At 37.9% G+C, this 8,694-nt stretch overlaps 1 protein-coding gene across 1 annotated transcript in view; it reads right to left on the bottom strand.

Annotated features, from left to right (window-relative positions):
• The window catches only part of si:dkey-215k6.1 (transmembrane protein 132B), a 286,321-nt gene that overhangs the window by 116,753 nt on the left and 160,874 nt on the right, over positions 1-8,694 (bottom strand). Inside the window, exon 4 of the mRNA XM_024275630.2 lies at positions 50-190. Coding sequence (XP_024131398.1) covers positions 50-190 — 141 coding nt within the window. The remainder of the gene's footprint in view (positions 1-49; positions 191-8,694) is intronic.

Here is an 8,694-nt window from a genome sequence, read left to right as displayed (position 1 = left end):
AAAAAAAAAAAAAAAAAAAAAAGAGTAGATATAAGAGCTTCAGTTCTACCTCTCTGCTGTGGAGGAGGCCTTTCTCTGACACATCACTGCCAACGAACTGCTTCCCGCTGCCATTTCCTGTTTGATCTCCCACGCGACGAGGTTGCTGGGTTTCACAGCCAGGAAGTTGATGCCTGACTGGAACCACACCCTACAGAGAAGAATAAAGCAAACAGACAAAGACAGAGTGAGGTTAATCTGAAGTTTACGTAAGCACATTATAAACAAAACAGTTGGGTTATTACTCTGACAGTTGAGGGAGGATTTGCTGAAATTTCAGTCTGCTTTGCTTGGAATGTCCCTGCCCTAAATTTCCTGGCTGGTTTCTTTGATCTGTGATGTGTGCCATACTGTCTCGGTATAAAATGTCTTTTAAACTTGATTCACACGGCTCACTTTTTCCTCCCACGGCGTGCTGCGGTGGGGGAAAAAAAAACGCAGGATTGACAGGACGAAGACAATGGAGTGACAGCAGAAGCTCTTATGAAAGTTAATATTTTTTTTACAAGAATAGTATCTGTGTGCAGTGTGAAATATGCTGAACTAGATATTATTGTGGATGAAATGAGCACTGAGAGCTGCAGTCGTGGTCTCTGGGGAGTTCAGCCTCTCCTCTCTTTTGTATGCACTTCCAGCTTCTAGATTTTTATTTGCTCAAAAATTATTCCAAAATAAAACTCATTCTTCTGAATGAAAAAAAAAAAAAAAGAACATCCATCCATCCAAAGAACTCACTGAATCCCTTTTTGGGGTCACATGGATGCTGGAGCTGATCCAGTTCCTGAACAACATTTCCTCAACAGGCTAACATTGAAAAATAATAATCAACCAAAAATGACAGTTCTAGCTTCACCGACATTAAGTAATTTCAGTCGCCATTTTTTTGTGATATGGACGCCGCCATGTTGGAGTCCGACTTCATCAGTAAACAGTGATTGGTCCATATTGCTCTAAACCATCTTTGCTTTGGCAGCGAGTCTCACCAATCAGGAGTGAGCTTGTTGTAAGTCTACATTCTTGCCACCTGCAAGGGGGTTACACAAAAATCTGTCAAATGAGGGGGCCAGCAGGCACCACCCACTTTTATTGAGGCATCTGATTGGTCAGTTTATAACTTGAATACCTTGCAATTAAAAAAAATATATAATAAAAAAAGTTAAGATTAAAGTATTCTCCTCTTATTTGCGGGGCTTATAGAGCGGCGACCTCCGCGAAATCTGCAATTACCCCCACCCCAACACCTGAAGAATGTCCACTACCATTCAATACTCATCATAACCACTTCTGATCATGCTTTGTAAAACATTTGTTAAAGAACACTGGAGTATTGCTCAACATAAAGATTTTTTTTCCAAACAAAAGACTGTAGGGCCTACCACAGCAACAGCATACTTTATAATGCACGCGAGAAGTGTCACTTTATCTCTCTGTTCCTTAAAACCAGGAGTGCAAATAATAAAAACCTGCTCCAGATGTTAATTGTCCTTTGTGATCATCTTCTTCAGCACATCAGGGTTTGTTTTCTCCGTTTCTGAGTCAGCTGATGCCATTTCTCCACATTGACATTGACTAGTGCTCGACACAGGAAGTACCCACTGGCTCCAAAAGCCAGAATCCCATTAACTTCTATAGAGAAATAAACAGCTAATTTTTGTTCTACACCTCAGCACTGAAGCACCTCTTTCGGTCGTAAACGTTTCATACAAGCGTCTTGAGTTGTCTGCATTTTTTGTGATCAACAGGAAGAATCATGTGACCACAAATACAAGAATCCGCGAATAAAGAAACACAAATATGCAGGGGAACATGTTAAATTCTCACTCCCAACTCACCATATATGGATGTATGGTTCAGGCCCTCTCCACATCCCTTTTTGTTGTTTTGGGTGACCCCCAACTCGTTGTTTTTCGAATCACAGATCCCCAACACTCGGGGCGCGGTAACGCACACGAACCGGTATCGGGTAAGGGCCCCAGTCTGGTTGGGGACCCCTTATTAGGACCGGTACCGGTTTGTGGCCCGGAGGTTGGGGATCCCTGATTTAATAGGAACAGCCAGCATTCAAAAATCGACGAGTTGGGGACACCCAAAACGTCAAAAAGTGACGCTGAGGGGGCCTGAAACATATGCCCATATATGGAAAGTTGGGATTGGGAATGTCTGTTAGTTAAAAAATGAATAAGAAAAAAATGAACTGTTCATTTCTCTATGGAAGTCTTGTGTTTGGATTTTCAAATAAGTCACATAAAGTCACTGCGGTTAACCCAAGAATATTTTTTATCGAAATTAGGCTAAAGTTAGCGGGGAAACCCCAAATTTCCACTAAGAGAACTTTCAAAATTCACAAAAGAAGATCCTAGTTTGGGTTTGAACCAGAGCTCTTTGCTGTGAGGTGAGAGAGCAAACCACTACACCACTGTGCACCCAAAATATATATATACTTTTTTCATTTTATTTATTTTAGGATTTGTGTGTTCTGTTTTTTAAATTAAAATGGTTCTCACCTCTTCCTCTTATTGAGATAAAACAGGTCTTTGTCTAGTTTGATTGATTTGATTCAAATTCATGGACGCATTCTCTCTTTTCCCACTTTTTCTTTTTTACCATCCTTTTCTCACTCTTTCTGTCCTTTTTATTTTGGGTTAGAATCTTAGCCATCTGTCTCCATATTGTGCTGTTTTCTCTCTTATTTCTTTCTTCCTTTTCCCTCCCCTCACTCCTTTATTCTCAAGGTATTTTCTGTTTGTTTTCTCCTTCTCCTCTGAAATCAACCCCGGTCGGTTTTGTTCTATTTAGCAGAAGAAGCGCCCCTCCCTCGCTTTGGAAACATGCTTTTTGGGCAAAGAAACAGACAAGTTTGCAAACTGCTTCTCCAAATAACACTCCTGCCATAGATTCAGAGTTTCAACAAAGCTCTTACAAACAACCTCTAACTTTTTTTTTTCTTATTCTTTACATGAAATAAAAAAAAGAGAATCCCAATCGTCAGTGTTTGTTTTCTCGTTAATTCTCTCTTTATGTTCTGCCAAAAACAGCCGTGCCTTCATTTTAAAAGCTGTAAAAACAAAAAAGTGCCCATGTTCTGTGTGATAAAAAACTTTAAATAAATTTAGCATAAAGTCAGGTGTTCTCGTGCAAAATTACATTTTGTACAGGTATTTTTTGATGGTTCATTGTTAAAAAGAAATGTTCATTTCATGTACATTTTTTAACTGCAAGGAATTAAAGAAAACAGGCTGATTGTTAGGTGGTCATTTTTTCTCCTCCCCAAAAAAACTGTAGAGGTCACAAAGGTAAAAAAAGAGCGAAAAAGAAGAACAAAAACACCACGTCTCGTGTTAAATAGTAGTTGAGGGTAGATGAGCTTGTTTTTACTCCAAAGTTTATCAAGCAAAGTTAATTAAATGTTTTATTAAATAATAGTTATAACGATATATTCCTATTTGTTTTTTTTGTTTTTTTGCGATTTTATACTTTTTGCTATTTTTATCTGAGTAAACATAAAACATTTAAGAGTTTGTATCAAACAAAGATGAAAATATTAATTCAGGAGAAATGAGAATTATTTTTTTTTGTTTTACAGTTGGTGCACATAAGTAAAAATCAAGAAAATTTCAAAAGAAGCCAGTTAAACATAAACCACCTCCACCTAAACCAAGCTGAAGCCGTGATATCTGTGCTTCAAATGAACCTACTAGTAAAGTCCAGCTTCTCTGTTTGGTTTCTGTCTACAATGAAGGTCCAAAAAGCTTCTTAATTGGGAGTCTAAACCAAAAAAAAAATGAAATAAAAAACATAAATGCTCAAGTGCTTCAACTGTTGCCAATAACTCCAAACATGAACCTCGTAGAGGAGCTCTTATCGACTGTATGAGGACAAAATAATCAAGTTAATAAGGGAAAATTGAAAGCATTGTGTGCCACTTGACAGGCTTTATATAAGCTAGATTTTTTTGACAAGCATGGATAGGGTACATATCCTATAAACATGATAATGTTGCACAAACTTGTTTGATTTTTTTGTTTAAATGAAACATCAAACAAACCTGCAGCTTTTAAAGTCTCACTTTGATCATCTTTTGTTCCCTTTTAAGTGTTCCCAGTGTTTTTTTCTTTCTTTCTTTGTTTTAGGATAGTGCTGTTTTTAGTCGAAATTTAATTTTCTAGAACATAGTCAATGCTTTGGGGGTCCGTATTGGCAAGAGCGTGGCGATACATATCCCGATATGTGGCTCGCGGTACGATACATATCACAATATATACCAAGACTTAGACAAAAACTCTACCTGAAGATTAATTAGTCTTTCATTGTAATAAAATTGTCAAATTAATTTTATTTAATGATAATAACAACATTAAGTCCTGAAACTGTATACTAATACTGACAGAATATGGGACAGAGTTTTGGTTTGACACCCATAGTAGCCACGCTCCCCGACAAAATTATTGTTTGTAAAAAAACTTTTGAATTATTTTATTTATGGTTTTAATTATTACAGTGTTTAACATTTTTCATGAAATGAGTGGTGTGTCATACTGTAAAAAAAATAAAAATAATTTGGAGGTTTAGGTAAAAAATACAAAAGTAAGATGCTGAAAAACTCTCATAAATAATTAATAAAATATCCTATTGTCAAAATTTGTACAATAGCCAAAGGAAAAATCACAATATATCACAAAATCGATTTTTCTCCAAACCCCTCCAGCGGCAGGAATATTTAAGAAAATAAAAACATCACCTCTGAGTTGTGGGCAGAACTTCTGGCATGGAGCAAGCCCGCCCCCTTTCCCATTTTTTGTCACTCGTATGTTTACGCACTCACTGGCTAGCTTACAGCCCCTCACATCCCCAACCTAACATTATTGGTGCAAAAACATAGCGAGCAATATCGGAGCTATCCAGATGTACAGTTTGGAGCCAGATGCCAGCTCAGATGAGGAAAATGAAGACGTACCTGGATCTATTTGTCTACTGGGAGCTTTCTGCCCGCAGATTGTAGTGTTTACATCACAACTGCAATTTTGAGCAATTTGTCACAAAATGTCCCAAGAACAAGCTAAAAATACCAAAAACCCAATTTTCATTGGAGTGAGTCTTTAATAGTTTTTCATAAATATAAATCAATAATATAATTAATTTGTAAAGCTGAATAATTCTGAACTGTTTACTTCCTAAGTCATAAATTGGAAGAATATTTATGGACATTGATGTTTTATTCTAAATAAATGAGCATGATTTTATGTTGTTTGTGCTTCTTCTTTCCACTTTATAGCATAGTTATGAGCTACCATAGAAAATGACTATGAATATAGAAAAAGGGCAGTCAATTAATTTGTGATATAAATGCATTTTTCAGATTATTGCAGCATTTAAATCTTTTTATGGCTGTTTTTTACTATAACAATTTACGTCCTAGATCCAGTTTTACACCAAACTGAGGCTAAACATTCACTTGCATCTTCACCACCTCACAGTTTTTTATTTTTTGCATAAAAACAAGTTCTAGTAGATCAGCATCTTCTGGTCAGGTTTATGGAAGAGTTGGTGACTTGGCCTCTGATATTCAGAGATAATATGATGGCACATTTAACATGTTTAACCATAAGAGAGAAGCAGCCTGTCAGTGTGTCCAGAAAAACCCAGTAACACCGCCGTCCCATGGTGCATCTGTCAGGTCTCTGCCACATGTGTGTGAGCATGGATGCGCGTGCGAGCGAGTTTTTGCTTCTCAACAGGAACGATGATGGACAGGGCTGCATCCCAAAGCTGCTTCTGTCAGATCTCTGTACAGTAACAGAGTCTGACAAGTGTCTGCAAATTGTTCTTCCTCCTTCTGTTTTTAGGTAATTCAGGAAGACAAGCTAACTCCTCCTTGACATTTCTGCCTCCCTCTGACTTTTTGCTCAATTTATACTCCCTTATTTTTTATTGGGTAATGCTGTTCTGTATTAAAAGAAGAAAACTGATCTGTAACATAGTCCTGCTCATGATGATCTCACTGTATTTTCTTCTCTGTCTTTCGAGGTCGCCACAGCAAATGATCTGCCTTCATCCATCCTATCCTCTTCATCGTCCTCATTGACACCAACTTTCCTCCTCCACTGCACCCCTGAACCACCTCTTTGGTCTCATCTATACCTCCCTCCTGGTTCTGATCCGATCCATCCTCGTCACTCTCAGTGTTCCACTTTTTCCCAGCTAAGCTTTTCCTCTCAACAAACTCTTGAACTTCTTTATTCAAAGTTTCCTTATCCTCATTCCTCTTTCCAGACAACATAGAGTACCAAACTCTTAATTAATTTAGAGTAAAAACAAAACTTTACGTCTTCTACAAACATTTATTTTAAGCATTTTTGTCCACAAACAATGATTGCCTTCAGCTTTCAGATATATCAAGAAGCAGCTCGTAGCTCAGTGCAGTTAGAGTAATGTCTCCTTTACAGAAATACCTCAACATTAGTGCTCCAAAAAAAAGGAAAATTACAAGAAAGTGAAGAGGCAAAGCAAAGAATTTTACTCGTTTGCGTTCTGAGTTTTTTTTTATATAGAAAACAATGATTCAGATATCATGTATATATTCTTTTATTGGATAGTCTTATGTTCCTATATTTACAGTAAATTACGCATAAAAGTAAATGTGTTTTTATGTGTTATGTATGGTGGCTCTGAAGTCCAAACAAAAAACACATCACTCCAGCTATATTTCTATCTGTAGTAAAGTCGTTCCCAGTGATCTTTCAGTTATGATTCTGTAGTTTTTAGCAAACATCTAAAAGCTTGTGTCGTTTTTGAGGACGTATTTTCTGCAGAGCAGAAATTTGCCTTTGGTTGTGGGCGGGACTGTTGGCATGAAAGTAACCTTACGTTGATATCCCAGCATCCCTTTCTTTACACCAGGGTTCTCAAACTCATTTACCTTGAGGCCACTGAAGGCGGAGTCTGGCTGAGACTGGGCCGTATGGGGTTCCATTTGTGCCAAAACTATGTTTTTGCGTCCACGGTCTATATCTTTGGGTTATTGTCTATGTCTACTGAATCCATAGAAGACAATAAATGGGTTGTATATTTGTTCAAAGTGCTTTTGTTTACCTGTCACATGCTTATTTTGAATCAAACTACATTCAAAATTCACTCAAAACTCTCATTGTTCCTCCATGAATATTAATAGCTGACACTTTTCATGAAGGACCCAGAAACCAAAGAGCGTTTTCAGGGACAGGACAAGCAGGTTTCTCCCAATTAAACCAAATTCAGTCATTTCCACACACTTTAAGGTCATTGTCTCACCTTTCCAAAAGGTCAATGAGGAAAAAATACACTTCTGTTGATTATTGTGACAAAATATTTAGTAGAAAAATGAGGCTTAGAGTTTGATCTCAACTGAACACTCTTCAAACACGAGGTCACACACTCATGTGGTTCTATGAGTAAATGGCAGATACAACCATAGACAGCAGATTTCTATGAGGAGCAGCTAATGATGGACAGACTGATTTATATACAGAAGAAGTGAGAGAGTGAAGGACAGAGATAGATAAGGGGGACAGGAAGCGAGGTCAACCAGGATACAAAGATATAAAGCTAAACTGCATTGTGGGTCCACATTTCTACTAGACTGTGATAAAGAACAATTCACAAGGTGTTGAAAAGGTCAGCAGACTGAGCATTTAACTACGGGACTAATAATTTCTCTCGTTTATCACCTGGGTTTGTACAAACGACGGATTCATAGCTTCTCCTCTGCTGGACTGTCTTTTATCTTCTCCTTCGTCTCGTCTTTTTCTTCTTTCAACTATTTTTTCCTTGTTCTGACAAAGAATTTAAAGCTGCAAAATATTACAGCTAACGGTTTGAAAAGCGGCTGTGTTGTTTGAGGTTTATGATCCCTCCTCTCACCGTCTGTACGATGTATATGCACACTGCTCTAAATCCTAGGAAACCCTTGATCCAGCAGCTCTGGGGAGTGCTCTGGACCTAAAGCTGATGCTGCAAAGACAAACGGTGCATAAGCTGCAAAACAGAAAACACAACCCTGCACATTGTCTGCACAATATACCGTTGAAACAGCAGCGAGTGGCTTTTTACTGAAGGGTAAGTGACTGCACATTTAGGTTTCCCTTCTGGAAAGTGTCTCTGATTTCAACAAAACTGAGCTCCACATGAACTAAACCCCTAAAAATTGCAGGTCGGAAGTATTTCTAAACTCAAAAAAATCTTTGGTCCATTCTCCTCTGGTCAAAGCAAAAACTATCTGGTTAAAATCTGAGTTTTCAAACAGAACATTGAAGAACATGTTGATTGATTCATTAAAATTCTAATGTACGTTTCTAACAAAAGATGGAGGAAATGTGGTGTTACGTCTCCAACAGGCACACTTGGCTCAGGCTGGGGGAATCAATACAAAAGGGGACAATAACATAAAAACTGGACACCAGTTGGAGTAAAAGGAACACAGTTTCTTAAATTAAAAAAAGCCTGTGTCCTGAAAGAAAGAACAAAATGAAATAATTAGTGTGCTGGTTCAAACAGAAGACAAACCAAAAAGGAATTGGAACTTTGGTCAAACATAAAATACGCCATGGACACTTTTGACACAGCCCTGTTGACCGTAGGAGTTGGCAGCTCCCTGCTAAGGACGCCTCACTAGGGGTGTTG

The sequence above is a fragment of the Oryzias melastigma genome, linkage group LG9 (genome assembly GCF_002922805.2).
Source record: "Oryzias melastigma strain HK-1 linkage group LG9, ASM292280v2, whole genome shotgun sequence".
NCBI lineage: Eukaryota > Metazoa > Chordata > Actinopteri > Beloniformes > Adrianichthyidae > Oryzias > Oryzias melastigma.
This window is presented reverse-complemented; position numbering and strand designations above follow the sequence as displayed.